Genomic DNA, 27,569 nt, shown 5'->3' on the forward strand with positions numbered 1-27,569 from the left:
GTGCAGCGATATTGCTAGCGATATCGCTGCATGTGATACTTACCTCCGACCGGCTCCCCCACTGCTTATCGCTGTTCGCGTGAGAAGCTCCTGGACCATTCCTCGTCGGTCACTTCCTGCGGCGCCGACGAGCGACGCGTGGAGCCGGGCGGGAGGACGTCAGGATCGCCGCGTCTGACAGGTAAGTAGCGACCCCCATCCCCAGCGATGTCGCTGGTGAGATCTGCCTGTGTGGCAGCTCACTAGCGACCACCTAGCGATGCATCAGTGATCCTGACTGCGTCATATCGTTAGTCGGGATCGCTGGTGCATCGCTAGGTGTAACAGTACCCTAAGACTAATGTGACATTCCCTGGTGAAGGCCTCCTCTGTGGCATTGTCCACAGGACTACAGCCCAATCTCCTGCTAATGATATATCCATCACAAATGCAGGATTCATTACTGAAGACAATAGACCTCCATTCCAGCCTCTGTTACCTCTTGCTCTGTGTCCTGATAGACTTTGAGATATTAATGGATTATCTATAGCTGAATGTCTGACTCATAGACCAATGTTGTGCAAATGCTTTCTGATGGTTTGGATAGACACTATTTGATTCCTTAGGCTTAGTAAGTGATGTCCAACTTTACTTGCAGTAGAAAAAGTATCAACCACCAACCAGGTTTATGGCAATTTCTCCAAAGTGTCCCAGGAGCCATTTTTCAAAAAGACAACCCCAGGCAACATTTTGCTCTTTCTATATATTGTAATATCATGTCTGTCAGATACTTTTAGGTATCTTAGATGACAGCACATTATGAAGCTTTGGCTAGTGTTGTAAAATTGAGAGGCTTCTTGCAGCTTTCTCCTTGCATGATTGAAAGGTTTAGACATAGTTAGCACAGCTAGATGTGCTGCTTTCATCTGATCACCGGAATAGCTTGCTTCTCAGAACAGATTGTACTTGGTAAAATATAGCCTCCCAATCTCCACATTTAAATTTGATTCTTATGTAATGCAGCAGACTTCAAAACATAACACACCATGAACTAGGTGACATATATTAAGTTCTGTCTAAATTTTTTATAGAATTCTGAAGCTTTGAATTTTCATCATATACATGTTAATCATAGTGTATGTAAAATATCCTCTTTTGACAGATTTTACTCTGAAAAATACATATACAACTTATCTATAAATTAAAGTGCTTACTGTACTTTACTAAAATGTTCAAGAACTATGGACCTTAAATTACGCCTCCCTTTGTTTTCTTTTAGGTTCGTGTTTTTACTTTTTCAGTTGGCCAGCATAATTACGATAAGGGGCCCATTCAGTGGATGGCCTGTGAAAATAAAGGTAAAGTCCATGGCAAATGTCTTATTTCACTGTCAATTTCGCTATTTTTGTAGGTGATAATGAAGCAAATGTAAAAGAGATATTTGTGAACCCCTATTTGAACTCGTACCTACAGTGGCATGTAAACGTTTTGGTACCCCTGGTTAAAATTACTGTTATTGTGAACAGTTAAGCAAGTTGATGATGAAATGATCTGTAAAAGGCCTAATGTTAGAAATTACACATTTTCATTGTATTTTAGTTGAATATATACATATATACACTCACTGGCCACTTTATTAGGTACACCTGTCCAACTGTGTGTTAAGACTTAATTTCTAATCAGCCAATCACATGGCGGCAACTCAGTGCATTTAGGCATGTAGACATGGTCAAGACAATCTCCTGCAGTTCAAACCGAGCATCAGTATGGGGAAGAAAGGTGATTTGAGTGCCTTTGAACGTGGCATGATTGCTGGTGCCAGAAGGGCTGGTCTGAGAATTTCAGAAACTGCTGATCTACTGGGATTTTCACGCACAACCATCTCTAGGGTTTACAGAGAATGGTCCGAAAAAGAAAAAAAATCCAGTGAGCGGCAGTTCTGTGGCCGGAAATGCCATGTTGATGCCAGAGATCAGAGGAGAATGGGCAGACTGGTTCGAGCTGATAGAAAGGCAACAGTGACTCAAATTGCCACCCGTTACAACCAAGGTAGGCAGAAGAGCATCTCTGAACGCACAGTGCGTCGAACTTTGAGGCAGATGGGCTACAGCAGCAGAAGACCACACTGGGTACCACTCCTCTCAGCTAAGAACAGGAAACTGAGGCTACAATTTGCACAAGCTCATCGAAATTGGACAGTAGAAGATTGGAAAAACGTTGCCTGGTCTGATGAGTCTCGATTTCTGCTGCGACATTCGGATGGTAGGGTCAGAATTTGGCGTAAACAATATGAAAGCATGGATCCATCCTGCCTTGTATCAACGGTTCAGGCTGGTGGTGGTGGTGTCATGGTGTGGGGAATTTTTTCTGGGCACTCTTTGGGCCCCTTGGTACCAATTGAGCATCGTTGCAACGCCACAGCCTACCTGAGTATTGTTGCTGACCATGTCCATCCCTTTATGACCACAATGTACCCAACATCTGATGGCTACTTTCAGCAGGATAATGCGCCATGTCATAAAGCTCGAATCATCTCAGATTGGTTTCTTGAACATGACAATGAGTTTACTGTACTCAAATGGCCTCCTCAGTCACCAGATCTCAATCCAATAGAGCATCTTTGGGATGTGGTGGAACGGGAGATTCGCATCAGGGATGTGCAGCCGACAAATCTGCGCCAACTGTGTGATGCCATCATGTCAATATGGTCCAAAATCTCTGAGGAATGCTTCCAGCACCTTGTTGAATCTCTGCCACGAAGAATTGAGGCAGTTCTGAAGGCAAAAGGGGGTCCAACCCCTTACTAGCATGGTGTACCTAATAAAGTGGCCAGTGAGTGTATGTACTATATATATATATATCTGTTACATTTTAAAAAGCAGCACCCCCTTTTGAAAGTCCACAAGACCAGTTTCCAAAATGGATTAGGTTTCTTTAAATGTTTTTTTGCTTACTTTTGACTCTGAATTTTATGGTGAGGATGCAGTAGAGGTTTTACAATAACTCAAGAGTCTGCTAAATCTTTCTGAAGGTCTTTTTCAGTCAAGTGGGGGTTCCGATTTGCCTCTCTAGCGGTCCTATGAGCAGCTTTTCTGAAATTTTGCTTGGTCTTCCAGACCTTATTTTGACCTCCACTGTTCCTGTAAACAGCCATATCTTACTTACATCTTGAACTAAGCAAAAGGCAACTTGAAAATGCTTTGCTATCTTCTTATAGACTTCCCCTGCTTTGTAGGCTCTACCATTTTTATTTTCAGATTTTCAGAGTGCTAGGCAGCTGCTTAGGAGAACCCATGGCTGCTGTTTGTAGCACAAATTTAAAGGAGGTTGGGTTTTTATAAAGCTGGGAAATTTGCATCACCTGGCCTTTCCTAACGATGATAGTGAAGAAGCCATACCCCTAACAGGCTAATTATGTCTCAAACCTTGGTCAAAGTTGTCGGAGCACAAAAAACCCAAAGGATGCCCAAACATTTGCATCCACCCATTTTCCCTTTTGTAGTTTATGAAATGAAAAAAATGACAATTTTTTTTCTGAGTAAAATACAAAGGAAATGTGTCATCTTTAACTGTTGGTCTTTTACAGATCATTTAATCTTCAACTTGCTTAACTGTTCACAATAACAGTAATTTTTACGAGGGGTGCCCAAACTTTTACATGCCGCTGTATGTGGTATGTGGATTTTAGATGGAGATTTTATCTAATATTTATCTCAGTTCTATTATAAGTTTTTACCCGATGTTTATTTTTACGATATGTAAGTTTCTCACTGCCACTTCAGTCACAAATGCCATCAGTTAAACCTAGAATTTCTCATTTCAAAAAAAAGCTCTGTACAGTATTTTCATTATGTCTTATTCATACACTACATTTTTTATTAGTTTAAGCTGCCACATTGCAGTCTGGTCCTGAGGAAACTCAAAAAACCCAGACTACTATGATCACTAAATGGGGGGACAATTGTTATTTTAGTTTTAATCCTTTAACCCCTTAATGACCGAAGCTTTTTTCGATTTTTAATTTTTCGCTCCCTTTCTTTCCAGAGCCATAACTTTTTTATTTTTTCCATCAATATGTCCAGGTGAGGGCTTATTTTTTGCGGGATGAGTTGTACTTTTGAATGAAACCATTCGTTTTACCATGTAGCGTACTCGAAAACAGGAAAAAAATTCCAAGTACAGTGAAATTGCAAAAAAAGTGCAATCCCACACTTGTTTTTTGTTTGGCTTTTTTGTTAGGTTCACTTAATGCTAAAACTGACCTGTTATTATGATTCTCCAGGTCATTATGAGTTCATAGATGCCAAACATGTCTAGGTTCTCTTTTATCTAAGTGGTGAAAAAAAGCCAAAGTTTAATAAAAAAAACATTGCTCCATTTTCCGAGACCTGTAGCGTCTCCATTTTTGGTGATCTGATCTTGGGTCGGGTGAGGTCTTATTTTTTGCACATTGAGCTGACATTTTTAATGATACTACTTTTGTGTAGATATGTTCTTTTGATTGCCCGTTATTGCATTTTAATGCAATGTCGCAGCGACCAAAAAACGTAATTCTGGCGTTTTGATTTTTTTTCGCTACGCTGTTTAGCAATCAGGTTGATCCTTTTCTTATTGATAGATCGAGGAATTCTGAATGTGGCGATACCAAATATGTGTAGGTTTGATTTTTTAATGGTTTTATTTTGATGGGGGCAAAAGGGGGGTGATTTAAACTTTTGTTTTTTTATTTCTTTTTAATTTTTAAACACTTTTTTATACTTTTGGCATGCTTCAATAGCCTGCATAGAACACCTCTATGTAGTAAAATTACAGCACTGTTATGAGCATAGACTACAGGGTGGCGCTCATAGCAATCTGTCATAAACAACCATAGAGGTCTCGGGGAGACCTCAAGTTGTTATGGCAACGTGTCACTGACCCCCAATCACATGACGGGGGTCGGCAATGCGCTCATTTCTGGCTGTGTGCCGGACGCTCTAGTTAAATGCCTGCTGTCAAAATTTGACAGTGGGATTTAACTAGTTAATAGGCATGGATGGATCGTGATTCCACTCGCACCTGTTTAAAACTGCTGACAGGTTGTGGCTTTGAGGTGGGCTCAATTTGTATAATGTCCTCATCCCTAAAGGGTTAGTCTTCTTTAGACAACCCTTTTTCATATTCCCAGTTAAGATATATAAATTTAATAGATGCTATTTACAGTATTGCCCCTCCAAGAGGCAAACATACCATTGGTGCAACCTCCGCAGCTGCACAAGGACCTAAGAGGTAAGGGAACCATTTTCATCTACAAAAAAGGTTGAGTTGTGCATTTTGATGAGCAATTGGATTGCAAATGGCCCATATTTTGTTATATTGTTCTGGCACAGGGACCCGCTTCTGTCTGTGCCCACTTCTGGTCCCTCCTTTCCATGAATTTCACAAACTGGCTAGTAATTTTCATGAGACCTTGAGTAGTGCTTCATTTTTGTTAGTGTCATACCTTTGAACACCTCCAAAGGTACATTGTACATAGGTACATATCAGAAAACTCCTTCAAAGAGTGGTTAATCAATCAATCAATCAATCAAATTTATTATCACCAAGTACATATTACATATATACAAGGAATTCTTTGTGGCAAAGAGGCAACATAATATATAACAACAGATACAACAAGTAACATCTAACAAGACAGATACAGTATATAGTCTACACATGACGATTTAATTGTTGAACAGAGAGTGGATAGAAGCTGTTCATATGGCGGTTGGTGCTGCATTTGGGGACTCTGAAGCGACGTCCTGAAGGGAGTAGTTGGAATGAGGAGTTTCCCGGGTGAGAGGGATCGGATGAAATTTTCAATGCGTGGGATCGAATACTCTTATCATAAAGATCCTGGATTTTAGGCAGGGGGGAACCTATAATTCTCTCTGCTGTTCTGAAAGTCCATTGTAAGCGGAGTTTGTCATGCGCAGTGGCTCCCCCATACCAGACTATCAGAGAGGAACAAATCACAGATCTGATGACAGCATTAAAGAATAAGATCAGCAGATTCTTAGACAAACCATATCTTTTCAGCTGACGCAGGAAGAACATCCTCTGTTGTGCTTTTCTTATAACAGCATCCACGTTTTTCCCCCATTTAAGATCATGAGAGCTGATAACACCAAGGAATTTGGTCTCTGTGACCCCAAGAACCACTTCGTCATGGATGTAGATTGGAAGTATCTCATGTTGATCTTTCCTAAAATCCACAACCATCTCAGCAGTTTTTTTAGTGTTGAGTGCAAGATTATTGGCTTTACACCAGTCACATATTCTTTCCACCTCACTCCGATACAAGTCTTCAGCATTTCCCCTGATGAGACCAATCAGTGTCATATCCTCGGCAAATTTCAAGATTTTTACTGAGTCTGCTGAAGAGATGCAATCACTCGTATAGAGAGAAAACAGTAACGGGGACAAAACACACCCCTGAGGTGCCCCGATGTTTGTGACCAAGGTGTCCGAAGTGAATGGTCCAACTTTTACACTCTGTATCCTGGCTGTCAGGAAGTTATAAATCCACAAGCATAAGTTGAGAGGGACTCCAAGAGCTACCATTTTCTTATGAAGTAAATTCATAAGATAAAGATTAAGATGAAGATAAAAGATGAAGATGAAGATTAAGATGAAGATAAATCTACAATTTGGAGAGAAATGCATTTCAAACTCTACTTACAGTTTTTAACTACTGTAAATATCTGATTCAAAGATAATAAAACAGTAAGTGCACTTTCAAAAAATTTTCACCATGTCAAAGAGACATGTCAAAAGTCAAAAGTTTTTTGATCACTGGTAATCTAGGTCTTTAGGCCCTACCAATTGCTAATGGGAAGATGAAGAAGTGCTAAGCGTTCAGCTGTTCTCCTAGGGTATATGGGATTATCTGAAGTCTGTTTCATATACAAACCTCTCTGAGATCCGTATATTTGTGGTTGTCTCAAAACTCAGATTTCAACCATTCATGTCATATCACTATGACATTTTTTTAAAGTTTTCTGAAATAGCAGCTAATCTTTAAAGGGAACCTGTCAATTTAGAAGAGCTGGGCAGGGAGAAGCCCTGGGGACCTTCCTCGGACTATTTATCAAAGCTGCACGGTCCCCGGCCAACATCTTAAATTATGTTTTATCTGAAATGCTTAATCACTTAAGAGTAAAATATACACGATAACCAAAGTCCAGCTAGGCTCTGTTTCATGATGCTCATGGTATAAACAGCACGAATCTCCTGTCAGGTTCCTTTTAATTGAATACTATTGATTGGTGTATGTAGACATCAATAAAGCAGAACATTCAGTCAATTTGATTTAGTCTGCTCAATTTGTGGCCAGAATATAGATCGATAGATAGATGTAATCTTTTTGCCAATTTTAATAAGGAAACTATGATCCTGTGCCATCTAAATCCAAAACATATTATTTATATTCATCATCAATAAAATTTCAACACCAAGGAGGGAAAGGTTTTGAATTATGGAAATCACAGAATCGATAGATGATAATGATATGAAAATTTTAAGAACGTTTGAAAATATCTTGATTTATTCTGTATTGAGTTAGAGCAACACATGCTGAAATACATGCACTTGTATGCCTTGGCATGCTATCCTTGAGGCTATTAATGGTTGTCTGAGCAATGTTCTGTGACACTGAATACACTTGTGCATACATATTATGAAGATCCGCTGTTGGCAGTTGCCTTTGCAGTTGCCAACTAATGTCATCCCATATGTGATCGATGAGAGACAGCTCTGGAGATGCTGTTGGCCATGGTAGAATATTTAGGCCACATAGTTTGCTCAAAATATCATGAGAAACATGCGGACTGGTGTTGTCAACTTGAGAAATGTCTACTGCAAAACTTTGGAGAAATGACCGTACCACTGGTTTTACGATTAATCCATTTTGTGCTGGAAGTGAAATTGGACTTCACATACCAAGCCTAATGTGTTAACATTGTCTAGACAAACAATCTGAAGGCGTTTACATGAAACTGGGTTACCAACTCAGATGTCCAGCTATATGTTTTCCATTGATCTTACAAATAAAATAGAGGTCTATCCTCTTAAGCAACGAGTCCTTCTTTTGTCTTGGATGCAGTGATAGACAGATTGATCTGGGCAACAGGTGAGCAATTCCATGAAGAAGAGGCCTTCATAAGAGAATGTCACATGGGTCCTACAGTGGGAACAATAAGTATTTGATTCAAGTTTGCAAGTTTTCCAGCAAACAAAGACCGGCGAAGTCTGTAATTGTTAGGTGCACTTCCACTGTGAGAGACAGAATCTTAAAAAAAAATTCCAGAGAATTACATTGTTTGATTTTAACATAATTAATTTTCATCTCTGGACCGATTTCCCATTGAACACCTCTGGAATTTCTTTGGACGGCAGTTGCAAAAAAATTTACCAGCAATGGATCTTTATGATTTGCCTCACTGAGGACATTCAGAAGACACAACATTCCTAAGAAAACCATTATTAACCTCACTGATGGCATGCTATGGCGTATAAGTATGCATATTTCTGTGTGGCGGTCATAATGTTGGACAGTGCAACTGTACTACTGAAGAAATTGAGATTTTTCTTTTGTTTTGTTTCCATTTTTTATCAATCTTATATCAATAGCTAGTTCAGAACTGAGCTATTTTCACTTGTTTCATTTTATTTTGTACATTTTATTTAAAGAGATGTAAAATATTTTCACGTTCGGATACTCAAATAATTTTTCCATCTTTTATTTTTGATTCATGGAGCTTCATTTTCATGTTATTTTCATATGCAAATTGCCTCTTCAGAGAGTAAGAGGACTTGAACTCTACTACCACCTATTGGAAGTAGCAACCCTAAAAATCAATTTCGACCCTTTTACAGGCTTTGCCATATGACTTGGTATAGAAGCCAAACCAGAAACTCAATTTGTAGACACATTGTTTCTGGGTATTGCCCCTCATCGGTGAAAAGTATGAGATCTGAATTGGCTGTATAATAAGCTTAAGACTGGAATCTAAGGGGTATGTTATTTTCACACACTCTATTTTATTTTTTGTGAATATTTATTTATTTTACTCACTTATATAGCACCATTAAATCCACAGCACTTTACAGACATTATTGACACTGTCCCAGATGGGGCTCACAATCTAATATCAGGCAATATTGGTGGTAAATTAAAGGAAATGCCTGTTTTTCACATTTTATCATATTTTATCCCTATGGAACACTAATATACATTTTAAAATGTATTCCCATCTCTGTAACATTTATTTTTTATATTATACATGTTTTATTTGTCGATGAGGGCAGGATTAGTAACAGTGATTTGGATTGGTAGTGGATTTTTAATTATTTATTTACTTTTACCTACTTTTTGATCATTTATTTTCTTATTTATCTCACATATTGTGTCCCCAATAGGGTCATAAAAGACTTTTGGGAGGTATTTCAAAATGTAAATACTTTTTTTATCTTATTTCCATTGTAACTGTGGCTGATATATTAGCTTAAGTTACTGTGGAACTGCAGTCTCCTGGATGTACAGCAACGCTCACTGGGTCACCTAAGATTCTGTAGCTCATGCTTTCTCTCTAGACCCAGCGATCACATTACTGCTGAGTCCTCATGAGGAAGCACTATTAGCACTTACTATTACCATTTCTTATCTCCACAAACACCAGAGCATAATAGATGTAAGATGTAAAAAGAAAAAAGAACCCATACTCACCTAACCTCTCACCTTTCTGGCTACCTCCTTTGCTCCCTGCTCACTGTCTGGTTCTCCATGTAACTTCTAGCCAGTATCAGGTCTTGAAGATCACTCCATGCCAGACAAAGGAGCAGCTTGTTTGTCTGAAGATATGAAAAATTGTTGTTTTTTCTTTGACCCTTTCTTTGCCTTTTACTGTTCTGCAAGATAGCAGCAACAAATAAATTTGTGCTTAGTGAAATACAAAAAAATCCATGTTTTCCAGCAGTTTTTGTAAAATTTGAGGCGAGTTCAATACCACTGAAATAAATTTGCCCATCTATAATTTTTTAATTTAACTACTTTGCAAATTTTGACTTACATGTACGTCAAAATTCTTGTGCTTAATTTTAATTCATGCTTGCATGCCGAGCTGGCATCTTTCTGCACACATAATGGCTGATTTAAGTAGCCATCACGTGCATCTAACAGCAGCTGGTGGAGTGGAGCTCTGCCTGTTGCTTTTAACCTGTTAAATGCTGCAGTCATTCTATGACAACAGTATTTAACATGTTCTGGCAATGAGCGCACCATTCTATGCTCCCTTAAGCGTGCCTGTGACATGATCACAAGGCATTGATGGATTTCGATGACAGTCAGAGGTCAGCTGATGACCCCTGTGCTTGTCATTACAATCTCCCTGTGAAAGCCAGCCTGTGGCTGGGTTACAAATGGGATTATGATTTTTGTACATAGTAGTGCTGATGCAGTGCTATGTATAGCCTAAGCCATCAGGTAATTGTGGCTTCAAGTCACCTGGCGGGACTATTAAATACAGTAAAAAGTTTTAAAATGTAAAAAAAAGTTCTTTTGCACCACTAAAAATAAAACAATTTATAGAAAAATATAAAATATGCATATTCGGTATTGCTGCATTTGTAAAAGTTCGATCTATCAATATAAAATGTTAATTAATTGGATCAGAAAATGACGTAACAAAATAAATCCCAGAATTAAGTTTTTTTGGCTTTCGCAGCATTGCATTAAAATGCAATGAGGCAATTAGAACATCACAGATATCAGTTAAACATCAGATCAGCGCGCAAAAAATAAGCCCTCACACAGCCCATATCCTGAAAAATGAAAAAGTTATGGGTCTCGGAAAATGACAACAAAAGCACATTTTTTTCTTAAAAATTTCTGAATCTTTTCGCCACTTAAATAAAAAAAAAAACCTATGTTTTGTTTCTGCTTACTTGGAAAATCAGGTCAGTTTTATCATAAAGTGAAAATGGTATATTAAAATACGAAAAAACAATTGATGAATTGCCCTTTTTTTTGCAATTTCAATGCACTTGGATTTTTTCCCTCGCTTTCCTGTGCATCCCATAATAAAACAAATGATGTTATTCAAAAGGGCAACTCGTTGTGCAAAAACAAATGCCCATATACAACTATATGAATGTAAAAGTAAAAAAGTTTTGGTTCTTGGAAGAAGAGGAAGAAAAAGCGATAAAACCTAAAATCGCCCGATGGTGAAGGAGTCAAGAGACATTTGTCTAAATCTTAAAATAGTAATATACTGTTATGAAGACATTAGTATCAGTTACGGTGAACTGTAAAATGATGATCACAATAACAACAATTTCTACATGCACTTTCATTTAAAAAAAAAATCAATGACAAAGTATTTTGTTTTTTTTTACAGACAGTAGAAAATAGTGCTTTATTTTTACTGTCCAGAAATTCCTGAACAGTAGGCAAAGCAAAGCTCAATAACAGTAAGACATCTGTTAATATGGGATATCATGTTAAGCCAGAGGAGTAATTTATGTGAAGTGGGTTAAAATTGACCTGAGCCATTTAGTTAACATATTAAAAACAAAGTCAGGCAGTAAACTTAAGATTTTAATTAGCAAGATATTTTGTGCATACTTTTTGCTGATTTTTCATGTTTTAAGAGAGTATTAGGGAGTTGACGTGTTAAACACTATTTAAGATGAAATGGCAAGGTCACGGCACTTATATTCAGGCTTCTAAGATCATGGAAGCAGAAATGAGAAAGAATATTTAACATTAAGTTTGTGGTCTATTGTCATAAGTCTGGTTTTACTCATCTGGGAAAGAAATGGTAAAAGACAATTATCTTAGTGTCCAGAGTAAATTATTAGTAAATCATTGTCGACCTGCTTCAGTCCACATTTAGAAGCTAAAAGCTTGACCTACCCTTTTTTCTTTTAGTGAATAAACTACTTTGGTGAGGCCAATTCATGTTGTCCACATATCTCTGTTAAGTTATTGCTTTTAATTTATCGATCCTTTAATTGAATCGTAGCTTTTCCTCTAGAGTTGTGAGTAATTTGGACTAGTAGCCAAAAAACAACCAGCTTTTATGTCATTCTTTTCAGTATAGGAAAAAATATACCGTACCATTGCTCTATAGTGTATTAACCCCTTTACCCACGAAGGTGGTTTGCATTTGAATGACCTGGCCAATTTTTACAATTCTGACCACTGTCCCTTGATGAGGTAATAACTCTGGAACACTTCAACAGATCTTGGCGATTCTGAGACTGTTTTTTGTGACATATTGTACTTCACGTTAGTGGTAAAATTTCTTCGATATATAAATAGCATTTATTTGTGTAAAAAATTGAAATTTGGCAAAAATTTGGAAAATTTTGCAATTTTCTAACTTTGAATTTTTATGCCGTTAAATTAGAGATGTCACACAAAATACTTGATAAATAACATTTCCCATATGTCTACTTTACATCATCACAATTTTGGAAACAAAATTTTTTTTGCTAGGAAGTTATAAGGGTTAAAAGTTAAACAGCGATTCCTCATTTTTACAGCAAAATTTACAAAACGATCAGGGACACCTGTGCTGAAGAGCTAAACAGAGGCTGCCAAATGGACAATTCTAGGTCATATGCACCACTTAAATAAATGAAATGCCGGTACAGCAATAATGCAAAAATAAATACAATGTACTAATGCACACAAAAAATGATAATAGCATATAATAATCCTGAATCAGACAGGAAAGCACTCACCAAAAGAAATGATGATGATGTGAGTTGCAGAGGATGATTAGCATGAACGTGGTGCCAGTTGACCCCGATGAAGAATGCTGACTGTGCCTTCGAAATGCGTTGGTTAGATTTTTGGCCTGCACATTGCCCTGTATAGGCTGTGATGTCACATGCTTAGGTACTCTCAGGCAGCCGTCTCCAAGCGGGTTTCTAGGGACGCTACCGGCCAGAGCTTTCTCTTTCCCGCTTCCCTCACCTCCTGTCCTCCTCTGTGCCATGTGCACACGTTCCTTATCTGGAAGGATGCCCATTGTGCACGGATCTTTTATGACAATACCGCTCTTCATTGTGCCTAGGTTACCACTGTTGGTATGTAACTGCCACAGTTGCAGTGCCATAGAGCATGCTCAGCTCATTTCTCCTTGCAGCTCCACACTTCCAGACCAGCACTGGCACCACATTCATGCTAATCATCCTCTGCAACTCACGTCATCATCATTTCTTTTGGTGAGTGCTTTCCTGTCTGATTCAGGATTATTTTATGCTATTATCAGTTTTGATGTGCATTAGTGCGTTGTATTTATATTTGCATTACTGCTGTACCGGTATTTCATTTATTTAAGTGGTGCATATGACCTAGAATTGTCCATTTGGCAGCCTCTCTTTTGCCCTTCAGCATAGGTCTCCCTGATTGTTTTACCATTGTTTTTAATTGCGGGCTGACACCGACCTGCATTTGACCTAGCAGCAGGGGAATTATTAGTGTTTAATTTTTGGGTAAGCGCTTGTGTGTTTTTTTGTTTATTTAAAATTTACAAAACCATTTTTTTAGTGACCACCTCACATTTAAAGTCACTTTTGAGGGGTCTATATAGCAGAAAATACCCAAAAGTGACACCATTTTAAAAACTGCACCCCTCAAGGTGCTCAAAACCACATTCAAGAAGCTTATTAACCCTTCAGGTGTTTCACAGGAGCAGAAGCAACTTTTTAATCACTAAAATGATTTTTAGCAGCAATTTTTTTATTTTCACAAGGGTAAAAGAAGAAAATAGACAGATAACATTGTTGAGCAATTTTTCATGAGTACGCCGATACCGGTTATGTGGGGAAAAACCACTGTTTGTGTGCACGGCAGGGCTTGGAAGGGAAGGAGTGCCATTTGACTTTTTCAAACCAAAATTGGCTGGAATTGAAATCGGACGCCATGTCGCATTTTGAAAGACCTTGATGTGCCTAAACAGTGGAAAACCCCCACAAGTGACCCCATTTTGGAAACTAGACCCCCCAAGCAACTTATTTAGATGTGTTGTGAGAACTCTCCAAGTGTTTCACTAAAGTTTATAATGCCCGGCCGTGAAAAAAAATCCACAAAAATGATTTTTTAGCCCCCAATTTTTTATTTTCCCAAGGGTAACAGGAGAAATTGGACCCCAAAAGTTGTCGAATTTGTGCTGAGTACGCTGTTACCCAATATGTGGGAGAAAACTACTGTTTGGGCACACATCAAGGCTCAAAGGGAAGTAGTGATGTTTTGGAATGCAGAATTTGATGGATTGGTCTTCGGGCGTCATGTTCCATTTGCAGAGCCCCTGATGTGCCTAAACAGTAAAAAAAACCCACAAGTGACCTCATTTTGGAAAGCAAACCCCAAGGAACTTGTCTAGATGTGCCTAAACATTGGCAATTCCCAACAAGTGGCCCCTTTTTGGAAACTAGACCCAAAAAAACTTATCTAGATGTGCCTAAACAGTGGCAATGCCCAACAAATGCCCCCTTTTGGAACTAATCTACTGTTTCCTGTTATGTAAATTTAAGTAAATTATCAGTGTATGGAGGTATGGCATTCTTTGATACACAGGCCAGGTTTTTCGGGGCAGGTGTCACATTGATAAATGGTGTCTTTGCGTATTCTCCTTTTGTTACACACTTGGCACCTTTTTTACCACTTATCTTTTTACAGTTTGCGGTACCTCCCCCGGGAAATGCTGACCTGGTACAGTATGAGCACCTTCAGTTCCAGAAGTACTGGGGCCCATTCCTTCCTGAGTGTTGAAAATGAGGGCCTTAATCACTACCTCCTGGAACAGAAGATGTGACGTATTGGTGTGGCCTGCACATCGTGAAAGTAGGAAAGCATTGAGCATTGCCATCTGTACGATGTGCATGGCCAGCTTTTTGTACCACACCTTGGCCTTTCTCAACGCATTGTACGGCTGGAGGAGTTGATCAGAGAGATCAACACCCCCCATGTTTTTGTTGTATCCCAGTACACAGGTAGGTTTGCTGACCTGTGCAGAGGTACCTCATACAGTGCCGAGGGCGCTGCCATAGCCATGTATGGTGGTCAAGAAAAAGACATCTCTTTAGTCCTTGTACTTGACTACAAGCAGGTGATCGCTACATTGGGCTCAGCTGTCACCCCTTCTGAGCATCTGCCCAAGTAGCATTTTCAAGAGGCCTCTTTGATTTGTACAGACAGTACTGCAGGCGGCGGTACCTTGTGCAGAGAGGGATTTGAAAAGTGGGATACTGGTATAAAAGTTATCTGTGTAGAGGTGATAACCTTTATCCAGCAGTAGGTGCACCAAATCCCACACAATTTTCCCACTCACTCCCAGAACAGGCGAGCATTCAAAGGGTTCAATCCTGGTGTCCTTCTCTTCATAAACTATAAACCTGTGGGTGTACCCTGAGGTACTCTTACACAGCTTATAGAGTTTAATTCCATATCTGGCCCTCTTGCTGGGCAGGTACTGATGGAATCTGAGCCTTCCTTTAAAATGAATTAATGACTCATCCATGCCGATATCCCTTTGGGGCATGTACACTTCACCAAACATTTTGTTGAAGTGTTTGATGACCGACTGAACTTTGAACAGACGATCAAGGTTGGGGTCTACTCATGTGGGACACTGTGCATTTTCGGTATAATGCAGGAATTTGTGGATGGCCTCAAAACGTGTATGGGCTGTTTGGAACACTGAAGTGTTGTGTAAAGCATCAACACTTCAATGTTGCCGAAGTTCTGGCTTTTTCAGGATCTTCATGTGAAGGACCAGGCCCAAAAACTGCATCAATTCAACTGCGTCTACAGGAGACCAATTAGAAAATGATGAACCGGGGTTTTGTATTAAACATTGCTGAGCATATAAATTAGTTTTGCCCACCATGAGGTTAACAAAATCCTCAGAGAAAAAGACTGAAAAAGACTAGTTCTGTGAGGCCGGTGGTGTCAAGCATGATACCGGATTCTGCCACAAAATCACTATCTGCACTATCTTCCCCTCCTATAAAATGAATACCTTCCCCCCAATCCCTAGTTTAAACACTCCTCCAACCTTCTAGCCATTTTCTCCCTCAGTACAGCTTTGCCCTTCCCATTGAGGTGCAGCCCATCCCTAGCATAGAACATGTAGCCAACTGAGAAGGCGGCCCAGTTCTCCTTCCTTCACCAATTCCTGAGCCACTTATCTCCCTAATCTCCCATTGCCTCTCTGGTGTGGAACCTGGTACAGGCAGTATTTCAGAGAATACCACCTTGCAGGTTCTTGCTTTAAGTGGTCACACCGCATTGCCAAGCACCAGCCTAGGATTGGTGCTCGTTCTTAGGCTTTGGACCTCAGTTTTTTAGGCAAGCTAATTGGCTGAAACACTGAGAAACTCTGTGATTGGCTGTTCAGAATTGAACAGCCAATCGCAGCGATGATGGGTGCGGGACTGTGGCAAGACCCCCCAGGATGACAGCAACATCTATCCACAGGTAACTTCAGTTGCAGTGTCGCATTAAAGAAATTACGTATTATTCCGTCCATGGTCAAATAGGCCCAGGTCACATGGACAGAATATTACTTTGGATGTCAGAAAGGGGTTAATAGGTGACTCTTCAGATATTGTGTTAAAGCATGCCTGATGTAGAAACCGGTGGTTTCAAAAGCTTGATGTTTATCTTATCATCACCTTTTCAGTTAACCATACAAAGGTATCAACCACTGAGGACTCTCAGTTTATACTTTTCATTAGCAGACATAACATATTTGAGGATAAATAGCTTCTGTATTTTTTGTATTATGAGACGCACTTTTTTTCCCGAAAATTTGGGAGGAAAAAGGGAGCATGTCTTATAATCCGAATGTATCTTACCTGGGGGGGTGGTGGCGGTGGAGCTGGGTCACAAGAGCCAGGGTCACTGATTCAGTAGGTTAGCGGCGGCAGGAGGAGCGATGCTGCTGGCCCCATCCTCTCAGAAGATGTTGGTGCCGGTGAGTGAAGGTCCCATCTGCTGTATATATCCCTGTGGTGGGCTTCGAGAAAATGGCTGCCAGAGGAGGTGCATGTGCAGATTGAGATCTCGGGATTTCTGATGTAAAATCTGTATTCAGTGAAGACAGACTTTTCCATTACTGAGATAGGAGATGGAAGCTGCTATTGATAAGATTCTATGTACAGTAGATGGGAGGATGGAAGAGTAAAGCCCCTATCACACAGAGTTTTGTGACGCAACAGCGATTTCACCAGCGAGATCGCTGTGTGTGACACTTACCAGCGACCGGCCCCCCTGCCGGGTATCACTGATCATCCTGGAATGGCCAGGACATTTTTTTGATCGCTGGTCTCCCGCTGGCCAGCATGCATCACTGCGTGTGGCAGGTGGGAGACCAGCGATCAGCGAGCTGGCCCTGGTAACTAAGGTACACATCGGGTTCCTAAGCGGCGCACAGTGCTTAGAAACCTGATGTGCACGCTAGTTACCAGCCCGTTGGTGCAGGGAACTGGTAACCAAGGTACACATCGGATTCCTAAGTGCCGCGCACTGCTTAGAAACCCAATGTGTACCTTGGTTACCAGCTCCCTGCACCAGCGCGCTGGTAACTAAGGTACACAGTGGGTAACTAAATAACATGCATCGCTTGTTACCCGCGTGTCTCTGGTGCTGATTGCTGGTGAAGCTGCCTGTTTGTGTGACGGGGCCCTAAGAGACAGAGCTCCTCCCTCTCTCCCTCCTTTAAAGATAAGCTCTTATTAGTAGTAACTGTTATCTCCTATCTCTAAGTGATAAATGGAAAAAACAAGATGTACACCGCCTCATTGAATAACATAGGGACAAGTACGAATAGCATTTGTCCGATTTTTAGGGTTGTGTGCATAGGTTTCTATTGCTATATTTTTCAGAAATTAACATTGATTTACCTATAGACACATACTGTATGTTGAGGTCAATTGAACCTTACTAAGGCTGTGTTTGCGTTATAGAGATTTAAAGTGTTTCAATACTGTCTGAGGAGACTTTAGAGTGTTATACACACTTTGTTTCTGGACAATTAGAGGCTTTTTGGATTTAATTAGAATCTTCTTAAAATCTTCTCCAATCCTTCCCATTGCTTATAAAGTGCCAACTTATTCCACTGTGCTATACAGAGATGTTAACAATTTAAATTAGCCCCTGTAATTGATGGGATTCACAATTTAATTTCCTTTATTTTATGTTATGAACATGGTTTGAATTTCACGGCAAATGTCAAGACTACTAATTCAATAATAAAGGCAATAACAATATGATAATATACAGCTTATTCAGTAATTTGTTTGGTCAGTTCTGCATTAGGATTAAATTTGATTTTTGTGCTCATACTATGATCTTTTTGTGACACATATGCTCATATATACAATTTAATTCCAGACTATATGTAGTATGTACACAATATATATAGATATATCTAGCTATTATCCACATTTTCAAAAGCGAGAGGATTACGTCCCAAGTAATAAAGCTGTAACTGATATAATAAGATAGTTTAGTCTTAAATACTGTCGATAAGATCTATGTTATAGTTTGAATAATTGGCTTTTATTACATTTTTAGCAATTCTTAGATATTTGATGTTAAAATGTAACATATATGTTTAATGTAATCATTTAATATTAGTTTGAATTTAGTATGAGTTATGAGCTAGTGGGAATGAATAACAAATATATTTCATCTTGCGTTATTGCAAATTTTGGTTACTGGAATATGTATATTGCAAATTTAACCTCTTCACCCCAAGGGTGGTTTGCACGTTGATGACCGGGCCAATTTTTACAATTCTGACCACTGTCCCTTTATGAGGTAATAACTCTGGAACGCTTCCATGGATCCCAGTGATTCTGACACTGTTTTCTCGTGACATATTGTACTTCATGTTAGTGGTAAAATTTCATTCAAATAACTTGCGTTTATTTGTGAAAAAAACGGAAATTTGGTGAAAATTTTGAAAATTTAGCAATTTTCCAAATTTGAATTTTTATGCCCTTAAATCACAGAGATATGCACACAAAAAACTTAATAAATAACATTTCCCATATGTTTACTTTACATCTGCACAATTTTGGAACCAAAATTTTTTTTTGTTAGGAAGTTATAAGGGTTAAATTTGACCAGCGATTTCTCATTTTTGCAACACCATTTTATTTTTACGGACCACATCACATTTGAAGCCACTTTGAGGGGTCTATATGATAGAAATACCCAAAAGTGACACCATTCTAAAAACTGCACCCCTTAAGGTGCTCAAAACCACATTCAAGAAGTTTATTAACCCTTCAGAGGCGTCACAGGAATTTTTTGAATATATATAAAAAATGAATGTTTAACTTATTTTCACAAAAAAAATAATTCAGGTTCAATTTTTTTTATTTTACCAAGGGTAACAGGAGAAATTGGACTGTAAAAGTTATTGTGCAATTTGTCCTGAGTACGTGATATGTGGGGGGGAACCACTGTTTCGGTGAATGGCAGAGCTCAGAAGGGAAGGAGCGCCGTTTGACTTTTTCAATGCAAAATTGGCTGGAAGTCAGATCGGATGCCATGTCATGTTTAGAGAGCCTCTGATGTACCTAAACAGTGGTAACCCACCACAAGTGACCCCATTTTGGAAACTAGACCCCCCAAGGAACTTATCTAGTTATGTGGTGAGAACTTTGAACCCACAGAAGTTTATAACGTACAGCGATACAATTAAAAAATCATATTTTTTCCAAAAAAAGGTTTTTTCACCACCAATTTTTATTTTCCCAAGGGTAACGACCCTAAAAGTTATTGTGCAATTTGTCCTGAGTACGCTGATACCCCATATGTGGGTGTAAACGACTATCTGGCTGCATGGCAGAGCTCAGAAGGGAAGCAGCGCCATTTGACTTTTTTGGCTGGAATTGAGATCGGACACCATGTCGCGATTGGAAAACCCCTGATGTACCAAAACAGTGGAAACCCCCCACAAATTGCACCATTTTGGAAACTAGACCCCCCAAGGAACTTATCTAGATATGTGGTGAGCACTTTGAACCCCCAAGGGCTTCACAGAAGTTTATAACTTACAGCGTACAATTAAAAAATCATATTTTTTCCACAAAAATGATCTTTTCACCTTCAATTCTTATTTTTCCAAGGGTAACAGGACCCTAAAAGTTATTGTGCAATTTGTCCTGAGTATGCTGATACCCCACATGTGGGGGTAAACCACTATTTGGGCGCATGGCAGAGCTCGGAAGGGAAGCAGCGCCATTTGACATGTTATGGACGGCAGAACGCACCAAATATAAATAATAGGAGGTGCGTTCCCCGCCCGGGGTCCCCCACAAATGACACCATTTTGGAAACTAGACCCCCAAGGAACTTATCCAGATGTGTGGTGAGCACTTTGAACCCCCCAGTGCTTCACAAAAGTTTATAACGCCCTGGCGTGAAAATAAAAAATTGTATTTTTTCAACAAACATGATCTTTTAGTCACAAATTTTTTTTATTTTCCCAAGGGTACCAGGAGAAATTGGACCCCAAAAGTTGTTGTCCAATTTGTCCTGAGTACACTTATACCTCACATGTTGGAGAAAACTACTGTATGGGCACACGTCAGGGCTCGGAAAGGAAGTAGTGACGTTTTGGAATGCAGACTTTGATGGAATGTTCTGCGGGTGTCATGTTGCTTTTGGAGAGCCCCTGATGTACCTAAACAGTGGAAACCCCCACAAGTGACCCCATTTTGGAAACTAGACCCCCTAAGGAACTTATCTAGATGTGTGGTGAGCACTTTGAACCCCCAAGTGCTTCACAGAAGTTTATAATGCCCGGGCATGAAAATAAAAAATCGCATTTTTTCCACAAACATGATCATTTAGTCCAAGGGTATCAGGAGAAAATGGACCCCAAAAGTTGTTGTCCAATTTGTCCTGAGTACGCTGATACCCCATATGTGGGGGTAAAACACTGTTTGGGCGCATGGCAGAGCTTGGAAGGAAAGGAGCACCATTTGACTTTTTCAACGCAGAATTGGCTGGAATTGAGATTAGATGCCATGTTGCATTTGGAGAGCACCTGATGTGCCCAAACAGTGGAAACCCCCCAATTATAACTCCAACCCTAACCCCAACACACCCCTAACCCTAATCTCAGCTCTAACTCTAGCCCTAGCCCTAACCCTAGCCCTAGCCCTAACCCTAGCCCAAGCCCTAGCCCTAATGGGAAAATGGAAATAAATACATTTTCTTTTAATTTTATTATTTTTCCCTAACTAAGGGGGTGATAATGGGGGGTTTGATTTACTATTTATGGCTGTTTTTATATTTGGCAGCTGTCGCACGCTAAAAGACGCTTTTTATTGTAAAAATAGTTTTTGCATCACCACATATTGAGATCTATAATTTTTCCATATTTTGACCCACCGAGTCATGTGAGGTCTTATTTTTTTGCGGGGCGAGTTGACGTTTTTATTGGTATCATTTTCGGGCATGTGACATCTTTTTATTCCGATTTTTGGGACACAGAATGAACAAAAAACAGCGTTTCATGAATTTCTTTTGGGCGGTGTGTTTACACCGTTCCGCGTGCGGTGAAATTGATAAGACGATTTTATTCTTCGGGTCAGTATGGTTACAGCGATACTTCATTTAGGTCGTTTTTTATGTTTTGGCGCTTTTATGCAATGAAAACAATTTTATATAAAAAATAATTATTTTTGCATCAGTTTATTCAACGAGCTATAACTTTTTTATTTTTTTGCTGATGATGCTGAATTGCGGCTTGTTTTTTGCGGGACGAGATGACGTTTTCAGTGGTACCATGGATATTTATATGCATCTTTTTGATCGCGCGTTATTGCACTTTTTGTTCGGCGGTATGATAATAAATCATTATTTTTTAAGGGGTTCGCTAAAGGGGTTAACTAATGGGATAGTTTTATAGGGAGGGTCATTATGGACGCGGCAATTCCAAATATGTGTACTTTTATTGCTTTGTTTTTTTATTTCCAAAAAAATAAATTTTTTGGGGAAAATTTTTTAGGGAAAATTTTTCTAGCGATTTTTTAAAAATTATTTTTACACTTTTTTTAACTTTATTACATTGTCCCAGGGGGAACATAACTGTCATGTGACAGATCGCTGATCTGTCACATCACAGATCACTGTGATAGATCAGCGATCTGTCACAGGCAATGCACTTGGCTTCCTCATGCCTGCGCTTTGCAGGCAGGCACTGAGGAAGCCAGCTCCCTGCAGGCCCCCGAAGGTCCCCGTCGCCATCTTGGATTCGGGGACCTGCTGGGATGGAGCCCCCCGCAGCAGCGCTGCACATTGCGCAGCTGTGGTGGGCTCAGGGAAGCACGGAGGGAGCCCCCTCCCTGCCGATGCTTCCTTTTAGCCCCCGGTACACCGCGATCGTGTTTGATCGCGATGTGCAAGGGGTTAACGTGTCGGGGGTGGTCCGTGACCGCCCCTGACACATTGTGCCGGGTGTCAGCTGTGATAATCAGCTGACACCCGGCCGCGATCAGCTAGACGTACTAGCATGGGCATAGGGGCATGGGTCCCATGGACCGAATAGTACGTCTGATGTCAGAAAGGGGTTAAAGATATAAGCAAAATTAATTTTTATTGTCATTTATTTTGGGGTCTTAACTTTATTTTGTTCTTCATGTTTTTGGGGATACTAAATATATCTATTCTTTTTTATTTCCAAGTATTTTAACATCTTTATCAATCTTTGTTTAAACAAGTATTCCAGCTAAATGAAGTTATCAATTAATCACAGGAAAGGTGATAACTTCTAGAACGGTGGGGGCTGATCACTGAGACTACACCTGAGATTATGCATGGTGCATAAGTGTGCATGAACGACCGCTGCCACCTTCATTCTCTTTGCAACTGCTAATGATATAATTTGTTCTCGCAATAAAATTATATGGAAAATAATAACATGTACAATTCTACTGTGTCGCATTTGCATATTTCAGGTTACTACTATGAAATCCCATCTATTGGAGCAATTCGAATTAACACACAAGTTAGTATTTAAATGTTTTCCTAATTTTAGTTTATATTTGTATTATTATTGATGTGATTATATGACATATCTTCCAATACATTTGGAATGAGTTCAGAAAGGGCTCTTTCACTTTGCATTTTGTGAAATACTGTGTGGCCCCATCGGGGCTTTCATTCAAAACCCCCCACACAAGGGGATTAGGCCGTATACACCCATAAGGCCATAGACTATAATGGTGCAGACAGGCTGGAGATGGAGACTGCATCTGGGTGTCCGTTTCCAGTAGACTTATAAGCTCAAAAATGATGCGCATCAGAGCACACGTTCACTCTGCCAGCACCATTATAGTCTACGGCCCTGTGGGTGCATACACCCAAATCCCATATTGCGCTGAGTGGGGGGGGTTTCAGATGAAAGCTTTGATGGGGCCAATGAGCATGTGATAAAAAGCTATGTAAAAGCACCCTAACACTACAATAAGGAGTTCCTTATGAAATGGAGCTTGTAATTGTAATGTTACAGAACTCATTCCAAATGTTCTATGCTCTTGTGTAGAAGGACTAGAAGTGCAGAGGCTATCAGTGAGGAAACATTTTACTGTATTCACAGAAGGTTCTTACAAAGATAACCCCACCAGTAAATACTGTATGTGCGTTAAACCTTGAACTAAAATCTGTTCCTTTTTCTAACTAACCGTCCAAAAAATACATATTCGAACATACACATATTCAGACATACAGTACAGTAAGGAGTCTAGGATAAATTTAGTCTTTCTAAAATGCAGGACAGCGTTAGTGTTTGTAACATGCAATGATAGGTGCACATATGTGTCGAATATAATAGCCTATTAGCGTGTAAATAATGTTTTCTTAGATTTTAAACACAGCTGCCCAGTGTGACCGACAGTTCTGCTTGGTCCATTAATTGTGAGCAGCTGCAGTAACATAAACACTTTGGCACTAGGAAAACTTCACAAGTTCATTCAGCATAAAATAGGTCCACTTCACTTTACTATTTAATTAATGATAATCATTAATTATTTAATTTAATAACTACTACTTATCATGCACACAGATTTTGTAGCCTGGGAAAAGGATGACAGTGGTTTAATCTTTTACGTAAACATACCCTATGTAACATGTAGGAATAAGTAGTGTGGAAGTTGCACAGGCGCCTCTGCAATGCAGTGTAAGCAGTGGAAATGGGTGGTATATAAGGTCATTGTGGTAGTTTCACAATAATGTAATTGTGGTATATAAAATAACTGAGGTTTGTAAGTAAATACTTCATTAATATTTGTTGTGCATTTCTTCATTTATATATGATGTCATTATCTTACTGTATGCTGCGATTGTTTTTCACTAGTTAGTCCAAATAAAGATTTGACACCAAGACCCAGCAAATTTCATATTCATAAACATATTCATTACGTGTCATAACTAGACATTGAGACAATTCATCAAGGCTGGAGGTGCACACAATTCACACCACTCCCAGTTTTGCTTAAATAGAAGGGGACAAATTCATTAACCATACCGCTTAATTAATTTGGCTCCAATTCTAAGTGGCAAGTGCCTTCTTGTCCTGGACTAGAGTAGCATTATGGCATATAAAGAAACCAGGCCATGCCCCCCACCCTTCCCCTGGTCCACTCATTTTTACTACTTTTCAAAGCTTTTATTTCAGTTTTATGCCTTGATGGATTAGCCCCATTGTGTCTTAACATTTAGTTCCAGTAGATTAGATTCATTTATTGACTGTTTGAACATGATTATGAAACATTTTAAATACCATAATTTTGACCAAGTAGTTAGGGAGCTACCATAGACTATTCATCCAAAATGCATAATTACAAGATGGTAGCTGGTATCTGACCCATGTTGCACGTGGTTGGGGCAGCAGGTACCCTTTAAATGATCCATGTGGTTGCCACATGTAAAGCTTTAATACAAAGAAATGCAAATTAAATTACGGTATATTCCATGCCATGGAATGAAAAGCATTTATGTCTGATGTTACAGCAGCACTGCTATCTTTGTTTAAGCTAAACCAGAGCTTTGCCATTGAAATCATTTCTCTTTTTGACAGGAATATTTAGATGTCCTTGGAAGACCAATGGTTTTGGCTAGAGAAAAGGCAAAACAAGTACAGTGGACGAATGTTTATCTGGATGCTTTGGTAAGAATAGAATCAATACAGGAAATGTGCAGAAATTAGTTTGACATCTAGTATCCAGTATGAATCTGCACTAGCACATATGTGAGATATACAGCTGTGCTCAAAAGTTTACAGACCCCTGCAAAATGTTTGCATTCTTGGCATTTTTTCAGATTATATGAATGATAACACCAAAACTTTTTCTCCACTCATGGTCAGTGGTTGGGTGAAGCCATTTATTGTCAAACTACTGTGTTTTCTCATTTTAAATCATAACACAGGTCAACAAAAAAATTTTTGTAATCATCGCAGGTGACTACACTTTTCTGAATCATCTTTTTGTCCTGATTTCAAAAATGTGTATAGTTTTTCTGTAGCATGTATAGTTTCCATGGAGCAGCATCATTATTATAAGGTTTTGGAAATATACTGGTGACATTATGAAATCAGTAATCTACATATCAGAAAAAAATGCTTCAGCTTACAAAACAGTTTTTATTGAAACAAAATAATTAATAATAATAATAATTTCACAGGCAAAATAGAAACTAAAATATGAGCAGAAATTGAATGTGCTTGACATTAGACTGTCGTTGATACGATTTTTCAGGATTGTCCCTATATAATATCCAACAGTAATCTGCCATCATTGAGTTATTCCAAAAACCCTGGTAGTGGTGTTCCATTACTTTAATGTCCTGGTGAAACTGCTCACCTTGTTCATCTCTTACATCACCAAGATTTTGAGGGAAGAAATCTAAATGTGAATTCAAAAACTGCATTTTCGGAGACATGTGACATCCAAGACACTGGTATGCATTTAGCTGTTCCTCAACACCTTCAACATATTCTGAAGAATTTTGTTTTCCTAAGGAGTTTTCACAAATCCACTTGAAGCTTTTCCAAGATATCAATTCCTTATCATTTAGAGTTCCTTCAACCACATCATCTCTCATAAGCTCTCTGATCTGAGGACCCCTTCCTTCACTTTTGCTGATGAAATGCTGGAGAATTTCTGTGAAATGTACTGCAACCCTTGTGAATTTTTCTTTGCCATGGCTTTCACAAAGTCTTTAATCAATCCCAACTTTATATGTAGTGGAGGAAGAAAGATTGTTGTTGGAGCAACTAAAGGATTATGCTGAACATTGTCTCTACCTGGAGCATAGATGTTTCTCTGTCCCCAATCAAAGCAAACCTAATGCTCTACTGTATTTCTACTGTCCCATAAACACAAGAATCAACAATATTTTGTGAAACCTTCTTACATTCCCATTAGCAGACCTATCACTTTCAAATCTCCACAGATATTCCATTGATGATACTTTTATTGTATACCATCAAAAACAACTGACAGATTCTCATAAATTTCCTTTAGATGACATGAGTGAGCAATAGGGATTGATGGTTTCATATTTCCATTGTGAAGTAACACTGCTTTCAAACTTCTCTGGGATGAGTCAATAAACAATCGCCAATCTGCAACAAAATACTTTCGATTCAGTTCTTCAAAGAGGCCATTCACATTGTTACAGTACACCACTGGTCCATCAAATGTGAAAAATTGTGTTAATGTGATACTAGTCACAACCCATGGCTAGGTAGTGAATAAGCGCAGTCAGACGTTCCGGGGTCAATACCAAAAGATCACGTAGTAAACCAAGGGAAAATACGAAGTCTCAAGTCAGGTCACATGCCAGGGTCAGAATGCCAGCGAAACAACAGATTAGATAAGCAAAGGGACAATAACAAGCGGGTAGTCTGAACACGGTCCAAAGGTCAGTAGCAGAATATCAGGTGCAAAGAGGCAATGACAAGCGGGTAGTCTGAACACGGTCCAAAGGTCAGCAGCAGAAGAAGATCTGAACTTACAGCACAGAGTACAGGCGAACACACCAGAGAGCTCCTGCTTAGAACAAGCTTTTGACTGGTAATGATCTGGGCCAGACAGCTCACCAAAATAACAGGGCAATTACCAAGATTATGGAGCACCTGTGGAAGTCTCTGTACCTTCCAGTCATATAGGTCAACCAAGCTGTCAATCAAAGCACCGACAGCTCAGCACGCCCCAGCACAGGATAGGATGCCAGAGCTGTCCATCACAGAGTCCCAGACACTCTAAGCAGATGAATCATGACAGTTAAAGTGTTACTTCTGTTTTGGCAATAACACACTTTTACATCATTATGAAGAATATTTTTCTGCTTCAACCTAAATGCAAGAAGTTTAGCTTTATCTTTTGACAATGAAAGGTCTCTGATGAGATCATTTAATTCATGTTGAGTAAAGCATTCTGGCCGCTCGGCTTCTCTATCAGGTACATACTCGTCTTGACTTGAGGTCTCCATGTCTTCGCCAGTTGCTTCAGCTCCATAGTCTTCATATTCT

General features: G+C 39.3%; 1 protein-coding gene across 4 annotated transcripts in view; it reads left to right on the top strand.

The window, feature by feature from the left end:
* Positions 1-27,569, top strand: part of CACNA2D1 (calcium voltage-gated channel auxiliary subunit alpha2delta 1) — a 1,206,813-nt gene that overhangs the window by 957,170 nt on the left and 222,074 nt on the right. For all 4 annotated transcript variants that reach the window (XM_073551318.1, XM_073551320.1, XM_073551319.1 and 1 more), the window contains exons 13-15: positions 1,259-1,337; positions 22,993-23,042; positions 25,113-25,202. In XM_073551318.1, the coding sequence (XP_073407419.1) occupies positions 1,259-1,337; positions 22,993-23,042; positions 25,113-25,202 (219 nt within the window). The remainder of the gene's footprint in view (positions 1-1,258; positions 1,338-22,992; positions 23,043-25,112; positions 25,203-27,569) is intronic.

Source organism: Dendrobates tinctorius, unplaced genomic scaffold (genome assembly GCF_039654945.1).
Source record: "Dendrobates tinctorius isolate UK_male_01 unplaced genomic scaffold, ASM3965494v1 ptg000174l, whole genome shotgun sequence".
Lineage (NCBI taxonomy): Eukaryota > Metazoa > Chordata > Amphibia > Anura > Dendrobatidae > Dendrobates > Dendrobates tinctorius.